The 20,945-nt window shown below is 46.4% G+C and overlaps 1 protein-coding gene across 1 annotated transcript; it reads right to left on the reverse strand.

The window, feature by feature from the left end:
* Nucleotides 1-919: 919 nt before the first annotated feature.
* On the reverse strand, nucleotides 920-17,332 carry LOC143220807 (facilitated trehalose transporter Tret1-like). The gene is given in 16 exon segments (XM_076446393.1): nucleotides 920-1,059; nucleotides 2,975-3,128; nucleotides 5,027-5,084; nucleotides 5,212-5,323; nucleotides 7,069-7,109; nucleotides 8,375-8,503; nucleotides 9,060-9,278; nucleotides 9,332-9,552; nucleotides 9,642-9,982; nucleotides 10,117-10,369; nucleotides 10,585-10,854; nucleotides 10,936-11,182; nucleotides 12,025-12,138; nucleotides 15,767-15,821; nucleotides 15,824-15,869; nucleotides 17,114-17,332. Coding segments are annotated over 16 exon segments (2,619 nt in total).
* Nucleotides 17,333-20,945: the final 3,613 nt, after the last annotated feature.

Here is a 20,945-nt window from a genome sequence, read left to right on the forward strand (position 1 = left end):
CCTACTTAATTTGCTCGAAAAACTACCCCCGTCGACACCCCATATTTTCCACCCCCGACCCTCGGCCTGCTGAAACTGATTAGTCGCGTCCAAATCCTCCGTTTCGATTCTCCATTGACTCACAAATTTTCCCAGCTCTTTTCCGCGATAATTTTCTCTCTGTTTCCCCCTTCACCCTTCGACTATCGATCTTAACCCTTTTTTTAACCCTTTGCAGTTCTATCTCGAGTATGACTCGTTACAACAGATACAGGTTTATCCGTTTGCACTCGAGAGACAAGTTCTCAGTCGCTGTCTCAATCAAATTCTAAAAATCGATATTAATTACTATGTGAAATTTAAAATTATCCAATGAATGATACGTGGAGTATCGAAATAAAATAATTCTATGTCTTAATATCCATACGATTTCTTATCTACCGCTTTAAAAATCTCGTCGACTTTATGGGAGAAAGTTTTCGAGTTACAATTTTTCTCTAACGAAAAGATCGTCGAGTGCAAAGGGTTTAAAAATTACAAGGTGCAGTATAATAGTATTAATAAAACTTTAATCGAATTTCTTCTTTCCTTCGTTTATTTAAATTATCGTATTCTTTGATCGAAGTAAATTCCAGATGAAAATTTAAGGTTGCTAACCCTTTGCACTCGAATAGATTACCAATACAAATGGAATCGTTTAAAACAATCTGACAATCGCTAATTCGACGAATGGAAGCCTGCATTTCTGCAGGAGAAATTTTCGAATATCTCTTACAAGTGTTACTAAAAATCGTGAATATCCTTTTGATAAATTATCCGAATCTTTTCATCTAAAACATGATCGAACTATTCGAAATACTCGAGGATGTTAGCATAAAACACATGACTAATTGTAAACTGGTTCAGGTCGAATAAATGGCGATACACTGTTGTATCGTTGTTAGAAGGAAAGGCTGCTTGGAACGTGTGAAATCGATGGAATAAACGAGCATTCTCTTTCGGTTAGTGAAACGCTGTCATCGAAGATCAGGATCATCTGCTCGCCCTCTGAAACTGGAGCAAGTGTCATAGCTTCTTCATCTGCAGACGCAGTATTTTTATTAATAACGTGTATCAACGATGATCTTCTCTTCGTCTCTGAACTGTACTATGCATTGGTTAGAAAGTGCCTCATAATTCAATATCGTTGGAAAGGAAGCCGGGTAAAATTAAAGCGCGAAGCAATAAAATTATACTGTCAAGGATTAAACGCTTTATTTTGTAAAATAACCGAAGGAAGCCGGGCAGGTCTCTACTAGGTTTGCTCAGAAAATTTGAGAGTCGCAGGGAGAGAAATAAACGCTAAGGTTGGTTTTGGAAATTATTTCTTTGACAACTGACGGCGTTGATCTGGCAGATCAGTATTGTTCGACGTACTTGCTTTATGAGGAAGTACCTGAACTGGTATCGCAAATTATTTTTTTGAGGGTTGAAAAATTTGTCTGATTAAAGTAGTTTCTTTACACAACAAGTAAGAAGGTGGAGAAGCGAACAGCCAAGTTACACATTCACGCTTTTGAAAAATTATGTTTATATTTTGAAACACGTTAACACTTTTTTTGTTTTTTGAAAAGATGAAAACTTCAGAAATTGTTTTAATGAAAATAATATAAATAAGTGAATAATTTTAATGAAATTCGTTCATATTAAAATGCCAATGCGCGCGATTGTATGCGATTCTAAAAATCTTACCTTGAACTATGATATCACTATTTATATTAATAGAAAAGTGTTAATTATTTTAATAGAAAATTGTTTGAAATCTTAATAGAATAGTAGTAACCGTCGTTTTCGGCCTCACCACCAGATGATTTCCAGATTGAAGGAGGTTCGAAGTTTTTTTCACATGTCCTCCATAAATCCTCCTTTCTTATAAATATCCAAGACCTAGGATTGAAATATTAAACTTGTCGTATAAGACACGGCCTGCTACTTAAAATTACCAGTGTTAAATATATCACTGGAATGTTTGAAACTTAAATGTTTTCCAGACTAATTATCTTGCTCAGTTTTATACATAGCCATCTAATACCATCATAAAGAAACAAAAGTTCCTTTTTGACAAATTATTTTGAAATAAACACATTTCCAGGCATACAAAGTTTAATAATGAAATGTTGAAAATGAAACTACGTCAACACTGTTTATTTTAAACAAATCTTCAGAGCATTATATGACTATTAACATTGCTTTGTTGAATTTAATTAACATGATTTAATTAAATCAAATTTGTTTAACTTCAAAGAAATCATTGCATAAGTTGTAAAGGAAAATTTTAATTTTATAATTAAATGTTGATAAATAAAAGCATGAAGTTGTTAAAAAAAAGCATGGAATTTTTCGAGATGTAGCATGCTGCGGCTCCATTTTCCAGAAGGTAATTACATTCAAGACAGACGTTGAGTTTCTATCAGATTTCTACAGCAAAACCTAATTATTTAGATTTGCTGCATGTATCATTGATCTTATCTTGTCCATAAGCGTATGATTTACATGCTCAGCTGTATTGAATTGTTATTTCTCTGTTTCTACATCAAATTTTCAATTTATCACTTTGATATTCACCTCCATTTTCACAACAAACTATCTCTGTCTTTAAATTATGCTTTATCTTTAGCGATGAATTTTTTCAGATGTTTAAATACTTAATTTTTGGTGTGAAAAACGTACACTTTCAAATAATGAATCTAATCATTCCAGTTGTACAGTCAGGAATTTGCATAGCTCATTTCAAATCTATGGGCAACCGTGAATTTCTGGCCGGAAACAAAAAGTTAAGTATTTAACTTTTTAAGCTTAGAAATTAAACCGAATTAGGTTAAAACATAAAGGTTGGTAGGATATAAAAAGTAGGATTCGTTACAATTATACGAGGATAATGAGGACGGAGAAATGAGAACTGCGATAACCGTACAAAACAACAATGGTTTATTTGAAACAACATACAATCACATGCCACACATGTTCCTTAAAAGCCATCGGTTCACGCGTTCCGCGAGACTATTGTTCGACGACGTCATTCGTAACGTAGAAATGTATGTGCATTGGAAAATTCGTGAAACGACATGATCGTTTCCATCGTCAGCTACGCTATCCGTCCTTCGTCTTCCCTGATCAATCGCGGAACTCGCGAGTTTTCGTTTATTACCTCTTACTGCTTATCAACGTTACCATCTTATTTTTCCATCTCTTCTTAATAATTTTAGTTTATCATTAATATAATCTTGTCTTAATGTCTCGAGGGCCTTCGAAAAAACGCGGTTTATCATCGCTAAACTTACTTCTCTGCTGGCCTACGCTAATCCTAAGGTTTTCCTCTTGTTGCTAATATCCTCGACAGCGAAGACGAAAAAGCACGAACGAGGACACTCGAGAGAGGCCGCAGCCTCGTCCCATATTTTACTCTCCTTTTTCTTCTTTACTCGCGATCATCCCTTTCGTTCTGTACATAGACAAGTACACGCTCGAGTATGTATATAAACGGGGTATACTGGCTTATACCTCCCATACGCGTTATCATACCTATAATCGCGATGTCGCCGAACGATTCTTTCCTTTCCCTTTTCTCTCTTTTCTTTTCTTACTAATCTAACTTGGGGTCCACTGAACAAAGCGATTTTTCTTCTTACTCGGTTTTCACCTTGGATGATCGTCCTGGACTCTCCTAATCTATCGTTTTATGGCAAGACACGATTTAATCCGTTGCTAATATTGCTACGCTTGCTGCCTCGTTTGAAACGGCGGTGAAACGACGGTGAAATGGCGGCTCAGAACGCGATAAGTGGGGTACGAATCCGTTTCGATGGTCCATGCTCCTGTAATTTATACACTTGGTCGAACTCGATGTAAAAATCGACCTTAACCGAACGAGCAACGAGGATACTCGTAATAAAGTACGCGAGAGCGACGAAACTTCGGTTGGATAATGAAACGAGTGCCGAGATATCCTCGAGGAAGTTCTTCGTATTGGATGAGCGTAATTGAGAGAGAGGAACGGCAAGTGGTATTTCGTTGTCTTCAATTGAAACGACACTGGTCGATCGAGGAACAAAATATTGCTGTTTCCTGTGCCAAAGAATTTTCGAAAACGCGACTAGCTCGGAAGTCGCTTTTCCCCGTTTTTTTACTTCGAATTCATATACGAAACCTCCGTCGCTATTGAAGAGGGAAATCAATCGTTCGATGACGTTACTGATATGCTTATACTCGGCCCACCAATTTTCTAATTACCGGTTTCCTCGCTCTTTTACTAGACTTATGTATAGTTGTTTGGCACGTCAAGTTAGTGGGTGGCAAAACGACGGCCTCTAGGATAAAACGACGATGATTGGTCGATTGAAAGAGTCTTGGTAGGGGATGAGAATGCGAGGGACACGAATCTCGGATAAAAGTAGCGATACGAAGCCGATCGGTCGTGTAAGGGCTAATATATAGAACTTACGGGTACGAGGCTAGAAAAATTAACGGTAAGACCGCTATTACGGTGCTGCACGACTATTAGGTTCACAATGGTTAAAATCTATACTCTTGGATTTTGTCTCGGCTTCGTTTTCTAGCGATTTCGATCGCTATCGACCGAGTTGGTCGATCGGTTATCGCTACTGAAGAAACATGGTGATTCGAACCGGTAATTGAGAATCGCGCACTATAGACCGTACTTTGAATTTTCCTGTTCGAAGATCAACCGTGCGAAACTCATTTTTTCAACGTGTTTTGTTTCGTGCTGATTCGTAACTGCGTTTACCCTACTGATTTCGCCGAAATTTCGCCGAAATGCCAAAGTTCGCCTATAACTTATGGTTTAAGAATTGCAGGCATATTAAAATAATTACCAACATCGTCGGTTCCCGTTCGCCTCGAGATATCCGGATTTCGGTTTCGCGAATCGACACGGATGTCAAATAATTACGAACGTTTCAAACATTCATGTCAGATCGACAGAAGAAAACCCATGATCAAATAGAATTGTTCAACCCCGTAAACTGTGCGAGACACACTGTCCAATTACCATAAATCTCCTCTCCGTGGGATTAGCTATAAAGTGTGACTCCTTCCATGCGAAATACCTGAATCGTCCATCATCGAATATCAAATCCTCCTAGAAATCCCTTTGTAGAAGACAAAGTACCGTCTCATGAGGATAGGCGCAAAATTTCCAAACAATCGTATTCGGCCGATCATCGCCGTGCTAACACCGGACACTTCCGGTTTTTCGTGACGAAAGGCAGAGCCAGGAAACGTGGTCGTGGAAATGTTCGTTCATCCAGAACAGTGCGCTCGTGGTCATGATGCTTCTTCGTAGGCACTGAACGTTATTCCCGTGCACGAAATTCATTTTTATTCTCCTCCTCTTCTTTTTCTTCTTATTCTTCTTCTTGATCGTCTGTTTCCTGTTGAATGGCCGCTCAAAACAGCTCGGTTTCGGGGGTCTAGCGTTTAGGGACGCTTATGGTCGCGCTGACGTGGCTGGGCAATCGTGGCCAGATCTATACGATTACAGAAGTGTTTCCATCTCGGCGATTTCCGTTCTAGTCGCACCGTCGTCCGGAATTTTGTATTGGACAATCGATTCAAGTCAGATCGGAAGAGTAGAACGAGAATTCGAGGAACTATTGCCTCTAGTTTCACAAGTTTCTAAATTCTTGCCACAGTGGGCCCTCGACATTCGCACACAATTGGTTCCGGTCGAATGTTCGAAAGTAAACCCAAACCGAAAACTGTGTTTTAAGGTATTCATTTATCAGCCTGCATATATAACGAAGTTAAAGAGATGTGTTTAAATGCTTTCGGGTATTTTCTTTATAAATTTGTCAAGAATTATATATATTACAGTTATGATTTGTAATATATATAGGTATGCGCGCGCGCGCGTGTGTGTGTGTGTGGAATGGAATGATTGAGAGGGACGATGAGTGGTCAAGGTTGATAGTAAAACACAACTTCAGCTAGCACCTCTTCAACAGTGATAGTGTAACGACCAACCACAAAAACATTTCCACTGTTACTGTTAAGCTCCTTCGACGTGTTCTCGATTTTTCAAAACAGCTTCTTCATGTTGGCACACGTCGTTGGCCTTTCCAATACTGAATCGTCTTGACATAAGGACTCCTCTACTAAATTTTGTAGTATACAATATAGCAAACTTAACTTTCCAAATTAACAATATTTATTCTATTTATACCTTCCAACTTTTAAATTACGATAATTTTTGTAATGATTTAACAGCGATAAACTTAACCACAAGAAATCGTTCTTAACATATATTCTTATTAACACGCAAGTAGTTGGTTCCGCCGAAGGTCATTTAGCGCTTGGATATCCGGTATCGTTCGTTATTTCTAGAAAGGTATAAACGCAGACGCTAAAGGAATTACGAGTTGAGTACATACTTATTCGTAGCATAAATACAGGATGCACTCGTTCGACACGTGCACGTCTCTTTCGATACAAATCTCGCACCACCGTGTCGGCAGGATTGTTTTGTGCTGTTCGTATCTCTACGATCGACTCTCTCTTCCGGAAATTTGTAAATTCTCGTGATATTTAATCGGTAAACACCTTGATTTATTTTTAGAATCGTTCCGTTGACAGATCGGAACAACCGTGCGCAACGTTATCGGGAGACATCGGATAATTAGAAAGGTGCTGAGCGTGAGTCCCCGGTTTACAATCCGACAACTGTTTCCCGTGTGTCTTTCCTTTCGCGTTACAATTCAGCGCGCGGTTCGATCATGGATTACGATTTCCCTTACGGTGATCGTCACACGCCCATCCATCGGCTCGCTTCCATTCGAATTTCCCGCGTCGCCGAGCGCGCTGACGCGCGAATATATAAACACGATTCTTCATCTGCCAAGGTACAAACGAGCTACGTCTAAGCGTCATTACAAAAGTATTAAGTCTAGCAAGCGAGGCGAGGCGCGATACTTTCAGGCTAGGTCAGATATATATATATATATATATATATGAATGTATACCCTCAATGTATGCAGCTTTTGAAAAATACGTTCTTTCGGAATATTCTCATCTCGTTTAGCTTTATCTACATACAATCGTTAGAACATCCGATTTCGGTGACGGCCAACGCTTCCCTGGAATGTCCATTTTATTGTCGATTACTTGTAAATAGTTCGCGTTAATTTATTGTCGATAAATAGAAGACGTAATGTATATATATATATGTGTATAGACCACTTGACAGGCTGTGGCTGCCAAACGTTCCCGAATTTCTTTCCGCATCTTTCTTTTCACCATGCCAAAGTTTTCCGAACTTCGATCGCCACACGTTTACAAGTAATATTTCATTACCCTGCCATACGTATACACGCACATATACACCCATACACGGTATACACAAACAGAAATATGCATAAGAACGCCCGCGTGATGCGGGCCACGGAATTTTTCCAAACGAACGTTTCGAATTGACTCGCGAAAATAGGGGGGAGAAAAAAGAAGAAACGAAAGAAAAGGAAGAAAAGAAAGATTGCATCGGAAAGGACGTGTCCTTGAGAAAAAAGAAATTCAAACTCGCAACGAATCGACGTAGACAAACACGTTGTTTGATTGCACTTTGCACAGTGTCGACCGATATAAATTATCCAACAGTTCCCACGTTTTCATTCTTTCTTTTCACGAAATCACGGCGACTCGATTGGTCATTTCCGGCGCACGTTTAACCTAAACCACCACGGCCTGCATCAAACGACTCACGGTTTCCCAGATTAATCACATAGCTACGCGTGCGTAATTAATACGAATTCTAAATCTGACTTTCGACTCGTTGATTTGCTACACCTAAGGATTTCGATAATACCTTCAATTCACGAGAGTGCACAGTACAGATTTGTTTTATTTGTTATCATTACCGTCTCTTTCTTTTTTTTGTCTTTTTATTCAAATTTTTGTCCTCTTCCCCGATTGTCGTTTCCGCTTGCTGCGTGTTTGCGCTATTAACTATTTTCAGCTTAGGTGAGAAACCGGTGATTTCGCTACTACTTGTATAGTTGTTCCAGAGAATTTATCTGCTATTTAGCTATCCAGCCCCTCTTTAGGCGACGTCTCGAAACGTTTCAATACTAATCGCTCGGCGCGGTACACTAAGGAGAAACGACATATAGTCTCACGATGGTCGAGGAATCATTCTGTACAATTTATAATGTATATATATACATAATGTATAAATATATATATATATATATATATATATATATATATATATATATATATATATATATGTTTATATATTCCTATATAGAATCCCAGAGTATCTTTTCCCTTCTTTTCGTTTTTTTTTTTCTTATGGTTATCGTAACTCTTATCCTACGTGCACTCGTTTCATGAGCATTGCACCTACGTTAACTTAATTGTAAAGTTATATTGAATACTGCGTCTAAGACCTTGAGCATTATAAGATTCACTTAGATAGGTAGTATGAGATTTGAAGGTGCTGAGGTGTTCTCTGGCCACGTTCGCGGACGGTGAGCTGGAAAACTTAGTCGGAAATTCTAGGTTTATCGTTCGACGAGAGCGTGGAGAACCGAAAGTACTCGGAGATTCGGAGCGAATAGGAAAGGCCCGTTCGGATCATCGTCCGCGAGTAAACGAATTTCCCCTCTGCTCTCCCTTTTTAAGTACATGATCGTTGGCTCAGGACCAAGCACTCTTCGTTAGAATATCGGATATGGCAGGGATATGACTCACGGAGTTGTAAACAATTACAGATATAGGTAGATATAGACTGCACGGAGAGAGAGAGAGAGAGAGAGAGAGAGACATATCCTTGATATGTCGGCGAATTTAACATCCCTGACGACGGGCGCTTAATTAGACTCGGTTATCTACTTTTACGCGACGTAGAAAAATATCACAACGATTGCACGGTACGACGAACGTAAAGCTCGCAACGAAAGATTTCCCGTTGATTCGCGACGAAATATTTTCATCCGTGAAGACTATGCGTTCGATCACAGATCCAGACATCATTTCTGCAAAGCCGTCGCTGACGAGAGTTCTACAAACTATATGAAAATACAATATACAAATGCCGGTGATCGCGGTCGAAGCGAGCGTAGCGGCGCGGATCCAGCTCGCGCACGTCCGTTCGTTGCTCCACGCGGTCCGGGAATCGATAGACGTTTCTGATGACGTCGCCGTTGCTGCGATTCGCGGCGGTCGCGTTGCTGCGTAAACTTTCGTCTTCTCCGCGAAGATGTTGCAATAATTCGACAGTTTGCGACGATTGCCGCGAAACTGGCGGCCTGGCCGGACGTGGTCGGGGCATCCGCGGAGGGATACTCGCGGTTCGCGTTACTCAGCTGTCGAGGATTGAGCTGGTTCGGGTGGGCTCCGCCTGGCAGAGGCTTGTTCGACTTCTTGAGATTCGACAGGCCCCCGGTCTGACCCCTGCGCGTAATCCGGGTTCATCTCGTCCAGTTGCTTTCCCATGGTCTCTGGCACATAGCAGACCACGAAGCAAAGGCCGCATACCGCCACCGCTGCGTAGAACCAGAACGCTCCGTGTAGCCCGAACGTCTGCAACGCGAGAAACAGCGGGAAACCTGGATTAACTTCGGTTAACGAGCGGAAACGGACGGAAAAGTGGAAAAATACGGGATCCTGACCTGCTGAAAATCCATGAACAGCTTAATCCCGACGAACGCGCAGAAGTAGCTGAAGCTGGTGCTGACGCTCGAGCCGAGGCCGTGATACTCCAGAGGAAAGAGCTCGCCAATCAATAACCACGAAATTGGCGATATGCCCAAAGCTAGAGCAGTCGTGAAGGCGAGCACGCAGAGCAACGGTATCCAATCGTGTTGGCCGACCACCGCCGAGTCCGGGTAGCCCAGATTTTGTGTCTGCGACATGTAGTAGGCATATCTGCCGAAACCCGCTAACGCCAGCGACATGAACACGGTACTGGCTATCAACAGCGGCAGCCTACCGACGATGTCGATCAGAAATTCTGCGAACACCGCGCGAACGAGGCTGAAACGCGATCGGAAACGCGTCCGTTTCATTACGTTTCAGAGGTGTCATTCGCCGATATTCGTCATTTCGTGAATACCTCGGAACAACGAATGCCTCGAGTTACCCTACCTGATAACAGAGAAGCCAATAATTGCACGAAGCCGATGGCAATGATGGCGCCGTGAGGATTCAAGCCACCCAGAGTCTGCCGGAATATAATCACCGCGTAATAATTGAACGCGTTCGCCCAGGAAAACCTCTGGAAGAACATCAGCCCGCACGTGATCGCGATGGGCTTGTACAATCGGGGCGTGAACATGCTGTTCTTGAATGTCAGCTCGGACTGCTTCGCTCTGGAGGCCAGAATGTTCGTCTTGATCACCTGCATCAATCGTACGGAAGTCGATGTAGCCGAGATGGATCATCGGAGAGACGGAGAGAGCGGCGAGGCTGAATCGTCGTTTGATCACAAAGCAAGGTTTATCGTTAAAGCAAGGTTACCGCCAACGAACGTCGTCTGTTTGAAAGGGATATCGAGACAGAGAGAAAAAGGGAGAGGAGAGGAGTGGGAGGGGTAGAGGCATGTTTGAAAATTACCTGCAGTTCGTGACGTGTGTCGACGTGATCACCGCGTAGCCATTTCAAGCTGATGGCAGCCTCGTTTAGAACGAGATAGGACGGTGTCTCCGGTATAAACAGAGTTCCCATAAAGAGCATCGCCGGCGCTATGGTCAGCAGTGGTGCGCTCTGCCGCCAGTTCAAGTAGGTGCCGGCTATATACGACAGCACGCCGACATGACCGAGCACCTTCAGCATCGCTGACAGGCAGCCTCTGATACCCGGCATCGAGATTTCCGACATGTATACCTAAATGAAACATCCGTTATTCCCGACGTCTGTTCGGTGAGGGGTCGTGGAGGGAACGAAGAGGGAAGGGAGTAGGGATACCTGGGCTGCCATGGTGATCACCGAGCAGCAAAGGCCTCCGATGATGATGGTGACGTAGACTAATTCGACGCAGGGCGCGATGCCTGTAAGGATCCAAATGACCACCAGAGGCAAAGACGTGATCCGGAGCGCCAATCTGCGACCCTTCCTCATTATCCAATCGCCGATCATAGCGCCGAACCATGCGCCCAACATCGACAACGACGCGACCCACGAGGCTTGTTGTTGCGTCACTGAGAAAGCCAACCTGCGACAAATGGCAATACGATTACGGATGACAGGGTCTAACGTTATGCGAGGACCTAATCGCTACCTAATACCAGGCCGCGTGCTCCCCGTCGCACTCGCGCCCGTCATTAAGCCATCGATCGACCCATCTTCCCAACCGGTTCAAGGGTAGTCCACCGACCACGAGTTCGCGACGGCTCGCCACCACCCAGTCTCTCGTCATCCGATTCGCTTCGAAACTCCGCTTCTTCCCGCGATTCGAAGGCGTCGGCGTCGATTTCACATGGACGACACGCGTTAAACCATACGCAGATGAGCCGTTACTCGAAAAGCGTAGATCGCGGCTTCGCTTCAGGGTTATCCGGCTATGCGAATTACCGGCGCTTACTTCGATCGAAGAGCAAATTGTGAATTTCGACGTTACGCAAAGGACATAACCGAAGAATATTTCAGGCGGATATCCACGGGTGTATAACTAACGAGCATGGTTTCTTGCGACTTCGCGTGGCGAGCTTCCTTTATAGCGGATCGCGATAAAACCGCGCGCTACAGCGGAGAAAGCGCGCGACAGCCGGCTGGAAACGGAACGGAGCGACGTTAATGCATTTGTTAAGCGAATTATCTAAGATATTCGCCCGCGCTTTATTACCGACACGACGAAATATCTTGTCCGGCTTATTTAATTTGCTTATCTGTCGACCGACGTTAATCGTTACCGGACACGACACGTCTAACTCGCGATTACTCGCCAAGTTTCGCTTTCCCTGTTTACACCGCGTCGGCCGTGTTACGCCGCCGTCTGCCCGTTCCTTCGCCCGTCACCTTAAAACCGACTTTCGCGGGCCAGAGGAACGCAGTTACCAGGTGGCGTTGTTCGACGACTTGTTGTCTAGGATGGATTCCAGAGCTGGCGAGGTGTAACCTTTCGCCTGGCCAGAGGGCAGCGTTCCCATCGACAGCGCCAGGTTTCCAGTACCCGAAAAAACCACCCAATCCTTACCATCAAGGTTGTTAAAATTCTAGGACCGACGAAGGATGAGGCTAGAGAAAGAATGTTTCTGTTTCCTCTTACTCGAGGTTCCTTCGGAGTAAAGACGTGTTTGTCGGTAAGTGTATATATACCAGGTATATATCGGCGCGAGGCCTGGATAGAACGGAAAACGCAAAGAGAAAAGGTCCGAATGCCGGTGACCTGCGACGCAACGGTCTTATGTCATTCTCCGATCTAGGCCAAACCGACGTGGCTTTATCCGCCACGCTTGCCCGTATATCACGGTGTGCGGACCGGGTTGCAACGGTCGGACAAATTGTCGGCCGCAAATCGAAAGACGGTCTCTTCCTTTCTCGCTTCGTCTCTCGCTCCGTGCCCTCGCGAGGAATACTAAACGCTCGGTCCAGGCTCGCGCACGTATCCTCTCCGCAACGATCGCTCCTCCGCGCGGATGACAATGCTCCGGAGCTTCCTCCCGTGTCAGAAACCAGCGATTTTACGCTGCACGGAGCCGAAATTACGGCACGATGGATTCCCCTGCCGAGGAATGCCGCGCGTTTCGATACCGTCACGTCGAGATTTCGCGATCTGGTTCCCCTTCGAATATCGTGTCGCCGATACGGAGCGTCGTCCCGGTTGCGGAACCGTTGGAAAAATTAACCAGGAGGAAAGGAAAATTAAAGGAAGGCTACTCAATCGCAACGGATTTGCGACGCGTTGGTTATTTATAAAGCTTTCAAATTCGTCTGCTTTGCCTTTGCGCGAGAAGAGGTAAAACACACGAGCAACGGGACGCTCGTGGATACACCCGTTCGGACCCTCGAGTCCTCGACCAGTTTCGCAACCCTCGATAACTTCGGAATACCAAATGGCTCTGATATCCCACCATAGAGATCCACTGCACCCTCGCGCGCACTTGCCCTGGATTCCACAATCCGTGATTCAGTTTTTACTTGATCGATCTGTTCGATTTCGTTAATGACGCACGACGCTAACGCACTCCCGGTATCTGTCGGGAGCTCCGATTTAACGATTCCTCGATATCTACGCCGATCGCTAGCCCTACCCCCCCCCCATCTTTGTCCCAAACCGCTAGAGGCCGTGAGAAACAGAGATGACATCAACGCTCTCCTGTGCCGTACCGGAAAACATCTCTCGATGAAAATACTTCGAGACTTTTGCACCCTCTCTCTCCACCGGGCGAGATTTTTTCCCCGCCGAATATCGGTCAGGCCGCTGGGAATATAATTATTTACGAGCTATAATTGCGGATAATGCAGGGCGTACCAGCAATTATTGCGCAATTTCGCGCGATCCCGTCGCGGCGAGGTTGCTTCGCGCGAAATAAATTGCCGCGCTGCGAGATCGCGGCGATAAACTGGCCGATTCATCGCGAAAGGTGGGGAAATTGCGATGGAATTACGGTGTTCGCCGTGCAGAATAACGATCGCACCCGAGGCGTCCGTCAGATTTCTCGAATTCTCTCTTTTGGATCGGGATGAACTGCTCGCGCGTGATTATAAGCACCTGTCGCGGTAGGGGGATATTCGGCGCGGAACTCTCGTATACGGGGCGCGTGCCGCACTCACCGCTTTGCAATTCGAAAAGACAGGTGCAGCGCTGACCCCACGTAAATTTGCATAGACTTTCGATATCTCGCCCTTCTCGAGCGTCGGCGTATTACACGCCATTATACGATGACGCCGCGATAACTTTTCCGCCGGCGTGGCAGAGACGTCCGTTCGAGTCGGCCAACAGTAACGCGTGGGTCGCCGCTATCCAGAGCTTCTTACCCTTGGCCGATCGTGCGAATCGATCGATCACTGAGTCGTTCGACATCCTCTCTCTCTCTCTCTCTCTCTCTCTCTCTCTCTCTCTCTCTCTCTCTCTCTCTCTCTCTCTCTCTTCCTTACACGCTCGCGAGGGAACGGCGCTCGGCCAGGCGGAGGAGATCGTTGCCTTCGATCGAAGGGAAGTGTCCTTTCGCGTGATGGATCGCGTCGAACGGTAGCCGGAGATATCGAGGAAGCGTAGAGACAGAGTAGTCGCTGCGAAGCGAACCGGACCGGACCCGGTAGCCGGTTTCTCTCGTCCGCGCGTTAGTCTCGCACAATTACTCGAATACGAAATCGTGCATCGGCATAAAGGAGAGAAGCTGCTGCGACGTGACTCACAGCTTGGCTCTGAACCACCGACAGCACTGTCCACGCTCGGCAACCTAGCTCGGTTGCACGCCTTCAACCCCTTCGAAGCTGTGACTCACGGCGCGACGCTTCTGCGTCTTACGCGGCTCGTAACGCGTCTATCAAACGCTCGTAGACGCGCGTATGCAAAGCTGGTAGACCGTGTCTCGGAGGAATACGTCGAACAATAGGAACAGAGCCGCGGTTGCCAACGTTCCTCGCGGGTTGCACGCGCGTGCGACGCGTTCCGCTCGAAATCCGATAACGCGGACACTAGTTAGTTAACCGCGCAACGGACGGCGTAGAGGTTGCGAACGAGTAGTTTCAGGTAGGAAGCAGAAGGATGAACGAGAGATCCTCGAGCGGAGATTCCGCTTTGACGCGCGCGACCTGCATTCTATAACGAAATCTAATTCTCGGCCGCGCGGATGCGTAAGCGGGGTAAACGGATTTGTATCGCGCGCCTACGTTCGTTTGTCCCGCTGTGCAAATATAGACGGCGCCGCTCAAGCGATAACAAAATGACGCTCCGCGTTTTATCGGCGAAAAATCGCGACCAGAGATCTGTTTTTCGATCGGATCATTGGGAACGAAAATACTCGTCGCGAAGGGGATGATAAGCGGGGAAAAGTGGGAGAAAATGGTGGCGGAATTGCGAGCGGTTGCAGAGGCGGTCGTAGCGGTTAGTATCTACCAAATGTCCCGTGCAAAAGCGAGTTGCAGCCGTTGTCAGGACACCGTCGCGCGCTGAAAGTTCCGGCGAACATTCTCTCCGCTGGTCGTGTGAATTTCCCGGCTACATGCAGCTTTCCGGTGCGCTTCTTCTGACACGACGGTAAAAGCTCGTTTACGCGAACCAAGGATGTGCCTCGAGTTAGGTCCAAGTTAACCGGGAGAGCCATTAGCTTAAAACTGTTAGCCGATGCTGTTCGGGCGGAAGGACAGGAGAGAGGAGGGAAGGAAGGAGGGAAAAAGAGCTTTGAAAGTCTGTGAGTGGCGGTATTATGAAAATGGCTGGTCCGTCCGGGCTATTAAAGTGCACGCTATTGTATACACGCGCGAGAGAAGAGGAAGGAAGACGAGTAGGTGGAGCTTTGCTCGAAAGAGTTCGCTCGATACGCGTTTTATGCTTGGACCACTCGATTAAGCTCGCAGCTATCTTCGGTATTTGCAAATCGATATGGAGCTTTGCCAAGAAGGATACTCGCTGGATTTCGATTATTCCGCCAGCATTAAACACCGCTTCGCGAAATGTAAGTCGGCGAAACGGTCGCTGATCTCGGCCTGCTCCTCCGTCGTTTATTGCTCCTTCGAAACAGCGTTTCTTCTCTCGCGCTTCGCGAGAAGCGGCGATAAAGAATCACGGTAGGGCGAAGAAAAACGAGTAGCGATAATGGGGGGTAATAGAGAGAAAAAAACAGAGGTCGATACCTGTGTCACGTACTGCGGTCTCGTGGCCGCCGAAGTCATGTATACCACGGAAGCCTTGGCACTTTAAAGCTGTTCTCGCCCTCGTCCGGCTCAGTCGTTACCTGCAACAGGGGGAAAGATTGCCACAATACGGATAGCGATAGTTTCCACTCGGTGGTTAGACCCCCCCCCCCCCCGTTTGCCCATGTCCCCTGTCCGCTTGAATCTTCAAACCGAGCGGCTTATCGGCGAGAATTTGATTTTTCACTTTCGACTGGCCGTAGATTCTCCGCGACAGCGAGATTAGTCATGCGTCCCGCTGTCGCTGAGTACCATTAGTCCAGCTCCCGATTATCTCTTCCCTTGTTCGAAGAACGCGGCCAAGTATCGTCTGGCCACACATTGTTTTCGCCATTCGCACGGAGATATCGCCGCGATACCTCGTCGTTATCCACTGTGATCCGGGGTTCCTTGCGATCGCTCGTAAATTTCCGTTCGGTATACACGCGGCCGGCCGTCGCGAATAGCGAGCGCGTGTCCTGTAACAATTGCACCCTCCATTTCTCCATAGATTTCTCCCTTGATTCCGCCTCCTATCTCCGTCTCCGTCTCTCGCTACAATGCCACTGCACCTCGAGAAGGTTAGAAACCAGCCGGAGAGTACATGTGGAAAATAGAGGATCTGCGGTTAATTGGTTTCTTCGCCGGTAGCATGCCCCGGTCTGGAAATCACTCGCGCGTTTTCCTAACGAACGGGCTGGAATTTTTATTTACGGCATGGCAGAATGGACGAAGGCGGAAGAGGGAAGGCCTCGCGCGGCTCCAATGCTCGGTTTTTGGCCCGGCCTTTGCCCCAGCTCCGCAGGAATTTGTTCGCTTCGTTGTTGCAAAACCGCGAAACGACGGTGCTTCAATGGACGAGGAACGAATCGCTGCGTTTCCCCCGAAAGGATGTTTTTGTCGCTGGTAGCTCGTTTCGTCTTTCGTCGCCGTTGCAATTTAAATTACACGCAGACGCTCGGCGTATGTTCAATACGGATTAAAAGTGCCGCGAGATCCGCCATTGGCCGCGAACACGGTGTTTGATAACAGTTGTTCGTGCAAGCTAGAATAGCGCGGAACCACTGATAACGAGTGTTTATCTGCTGGCCGTCAGCGGAAAAGCCAGCCGCGTTCCGCGGAATATTAGACTAGGCGCGAATCCTGCGTCACGACACCTGGACGACGCCCGCGTCTCTCGGAATCCTCCCGGTTTTTCCCACCCGATCGCTCGCAGGCCGAACTCTGCGTTCGTCTTCGCGAACAAGCGATCGACGCGTGATCGACAAAGAAGACGAAACTCTCGGCTCTCCTCTCTTTGACGAACCTCGCGTCTCGTGTCTTCGCTTCTTCCCTTCGACGCGGCGAGTTTATCATTCCTCGTTAATCGTTTCGGATTCTGGAACGTCACATGCTCTGGGAGCGAGGGACGCTGGAACAGCCAGGGAACGCGAGATGGAGGTGTACGTGTGAGCACGTCACAGCCGACTGGCCGAGTGACGAGTTCGCGCTGATCACCCGCCGCTTCGAGTACGAGAAGAAGCATCTTTCTAGCCGTCGTCTTGCCGACGGATCATCCCGACCGAAGGACTCGAGTCATCGTTACGCAACGGGTGATGCGAGCGTCGCGATTACCCTTTTGCCAGAAATTCGCGAAATCGCGTTCGTTCCTCTCCGCGAATCGTTCGATTATAAACGGTTCTCAAAAATCGCGCTTGATCCGCCGACGTCAAATTTATGAAATAACGGGAGACGCGTCGCCGAGAACAGCGTAGTTGGAAGGAGCGAGATGGATTGAACGCGGTGACAAGCGCGTTTTACCACAACGTGTAACAGCAAATCGGAGACCAGTAGGAGAAGTCTATCAATTCGAATCGCCAGGGCGACTCGGAAGATCGGTCGATCAGATTACGTCTTACAATTTCGACAACGGTCTCATTGGCCGCGCGAGGACACCCCTAGGCAGGCCGGCGTGTACGTGCGGAATGGCGACTATGCCGATTGCCGAGAGACATTTTCCGTGGGCTTCGTCGTCTCGAACGTGTACAACTTCGCAAACATAGACGCCCACGTTCCGCTCGTGCACTCGTCCACGCGATGGACGCTCCAATCGTTTTGCCAAACTTCGAAGCGTGCTCGATATGCGCGACGCGTGTACGCGCGTACGGTGACACGCGTTTTTCTCCGGGATAATCCCGTTCACCCAGTACATGACTTTTTTAAAATGCACTTTCTGCTCCATTTTTCTCGAGTTATCGCGTTATCGTTACCACGCGATGCACCTATCGCTCTGCTCCTGAATTGTCGCCTATTGTACGGCGGGAAAACATGAAATTTCGTGCAACCGTAGCAATTTTTCTTCCACCCCGGCCTACCTCACGCTCCGCTACCATCTATGGAACATCGCTCCGTTCCGATTTGCGAACAAAACACACTCAACACCCGGGGACGCGCTTTTTCAATCGCGCCGAGCAAATACGGTTAAAGCAACGATAATAATTGGTGATATAGAAAATTTTTTATCTCTGACTGCGATGCACACAACCAGCACTCCTACGTTACGTTTCCTCCGTCCTACCCCCTCGCTCCCTTACGCTGTTCTTCGTTGTCTTCCGTTCCTCTCCCCCCACCCGCCCTAACTTCTTTTCTCTCCTCTCTTTTTTCTTTTTTTTTCATCCGCTGCCTTCGAAAACGTTTCACGCCGGTCGATAAGCCATCGATTCGAACGGCTATACGAATCGGTCCAGAAAATATTTCCCGGTCAGCCTTTAAAACGTTCGCGCGAATAAATTCGAACGGGTAGATATTACTATTGCGCGGAATTAAAGCGGCATTGGCGCGAAATTCGGTTCGAAAGGAGAAACCGACCAGCTATCGGGCGGGCACGCCGGAAAAAAGGAATTCCTCTTTGGAGTTTTCCCGATTTTTCCTTCCTCCCCGAATCGAATTCGCGAGGCGAGGAGCCGAACGTGAGATCCTAGAAACTTCTCGGTTGGACGTCGCAGTTGTGTGTTCGGCATCGCTCGTCGCGACGCGATGGACGGTCGATTGGTCGAATACGTGTGATGGCAGATACAGCCCCGCGGTAGACGAAGCTTTGGGTCGCCGCTAGCTGCGGGCGTCCAGACCTCGCGTCTACCCTCTCATTTACCATTTCGTACCTATAGATAAGGTACTTATATATACGTGCAGGTACCTAATGTACTGCCCTGCAGTACGTGCACGATAAAGTCGAGCGTATGGGCCACTAACGTGGAACACGTAGGTACACGCGACACACGGATGAACTACCGCAGAGGACACACCGAGAGAGAGGTGGAGAGGTGGACTCCTCTCCAGTCTCCCGTTCTTTCTTCCTTCCATCCACGCCGCGTCCCTTCTTCACTCTTTTTCCCTCTTTTCTTCACGCTAGGTGCCTAGGTGGCTCCGTGTTTCTCCATGCATCCGTATTCGCGTACATAATGACTCCACGCTCGGTCTCTCGGTTACCATCCACGTTCCTATCACCGTTCGCTTCTATCTATCGTTCCCCGCGTACGCATTGCGCCGCAGGTAGGATAGAGGAGAGAAGCGCGTGGTTCTGCACACGGTCACAGAGAGAGAGGGAGAGAGAGCGAGAGAGAGCGCGCGCCCTCACTTTGCGTGTCTTTAGCAGAAAGAGGCAGGACGGAGTGAGAAAAGGCGGAGGTGGCGGCATTGACGCGGGGATTGGGGCCGAAGCGGAGGCGGGAATGCGGCGCGTATCTCGGAACGGCGGAAGCTACCAGAGTTCTGCCCGAAGGGGCATTTTACCCTTCCTGCATTTTACGTAGGCTTTTTTTCCACCGACGAAGATCTTTTGTAAGATTCCCTACGTTTTTCACATTTTCCCGGACTTTCCAATTTTTTCCCTACGTTTTTTAACACGTTGACTAGCGTGTCACTTGTATTCGGCTGACGTCAAAAATACTGATTATGCCACGTCACCCGTATTCGGGTGACGCTCATTTGAGTGCTTACAAGGTATATTGGCACGTATTTCGAAAGTTATTTCACAAAATATCAGATAATTGAATTGTCATAAACTTGTTTCAAAAAAATGATTTCAATGGAATGTTTTAAAACAGCCCATACAAAGTTGAGGTTGATCAGAGCAATCTGGGCAAAAAGTTGTGGTTTTTTTAATATTTGCTCGAACCTTTGATCGGTCCGTTTGGTGTCTTTTATTTTTATAGAAATAGAATTATTTTATAGAAACGTTTATCTGCAAGTTGTAGACATACGTTATGTACCAATCCCGTTTCTCTAATCCGTCAGCAGAGTTTCCAGAGTAAATTTTCATTGACCACGTATATCCTTCGCTTGAGTATAATTTAAATGATTTAATTCCGTATTTACGTGCTTTATTCGGTATATACTGCTTGAAAATGAGTCCTCCGCGCCATGGAATCAACGTTTCGACGATGACAATGTTTACCTCAGACGTGTACGTTTCTTGATATTTTTTCTGAAGTTTAACAAAATGCTGAAGTATATTTCCAAATCGATTTTCAGGGGCAGTACACATATTATCAACAAAATGAAAGTTTCTAAGTAGTAATTGAAATCAGTTTTGTGACATAATAGTACAAGGTAAAGGAAAATTATATAATGGGCCTTTTGGCCAATAATTAGATACAGGGTTAACTTTTACTGCTGGAAAATCGTGGAGAAAGAATAAAAGCTTCCTTAGAACCGATAAGGAAGAGATTCAAAGTCTTGAGCTTCAGTCTGAAGAGCGCGCTGTATTGCATCATGCGTGGCCTGGCGGAGATTTTCTTACAAAGTAGCGTGGCAGTCAACATGTTAAAGCTTTTAAATTTCTTGGTTTACAATTTCGAATACCTTTTTAAAGCCCTTATCTTTCTCGAGTCCTTTCAACCTCTTCTCCGCTTTTTAAGACTCATTTCCTTACCCAATTTTTTTAATTACACTGCAAACCACCCTTTTCTTTTTTCCAATTCCTTGAACACAGAGTTTCGTGTAATATATTACGCGTTACATAATTTATATGTTTTTGCAATTCATTTATTACTCTCGACTTGAAATTTTTCCGAGCCTTTTTTCGAGATCCCTGAAATTTGCAGGCAAATTTCCGGCTAACTATTTAAACGAAGTTAAAGATGGAGGATCGTTTAGGA

This window comes from Lasioglossum baleicum, unplaced genomic scaffold (assembly GCF_051020765.1).
Source record: "Lasioglossum baleicum unplaced genomic scaffold, iyLasBale1 scaffold1622, whole genome shotgun sequence".
Classification (NCBI taxonomy): domain Eukaryota; kingdom Metazoa; phylum Arthropoda; class Insecta; order Hymenoptera; family Halictidae; genus Lasioglossum; species Lasioglossum baleicum.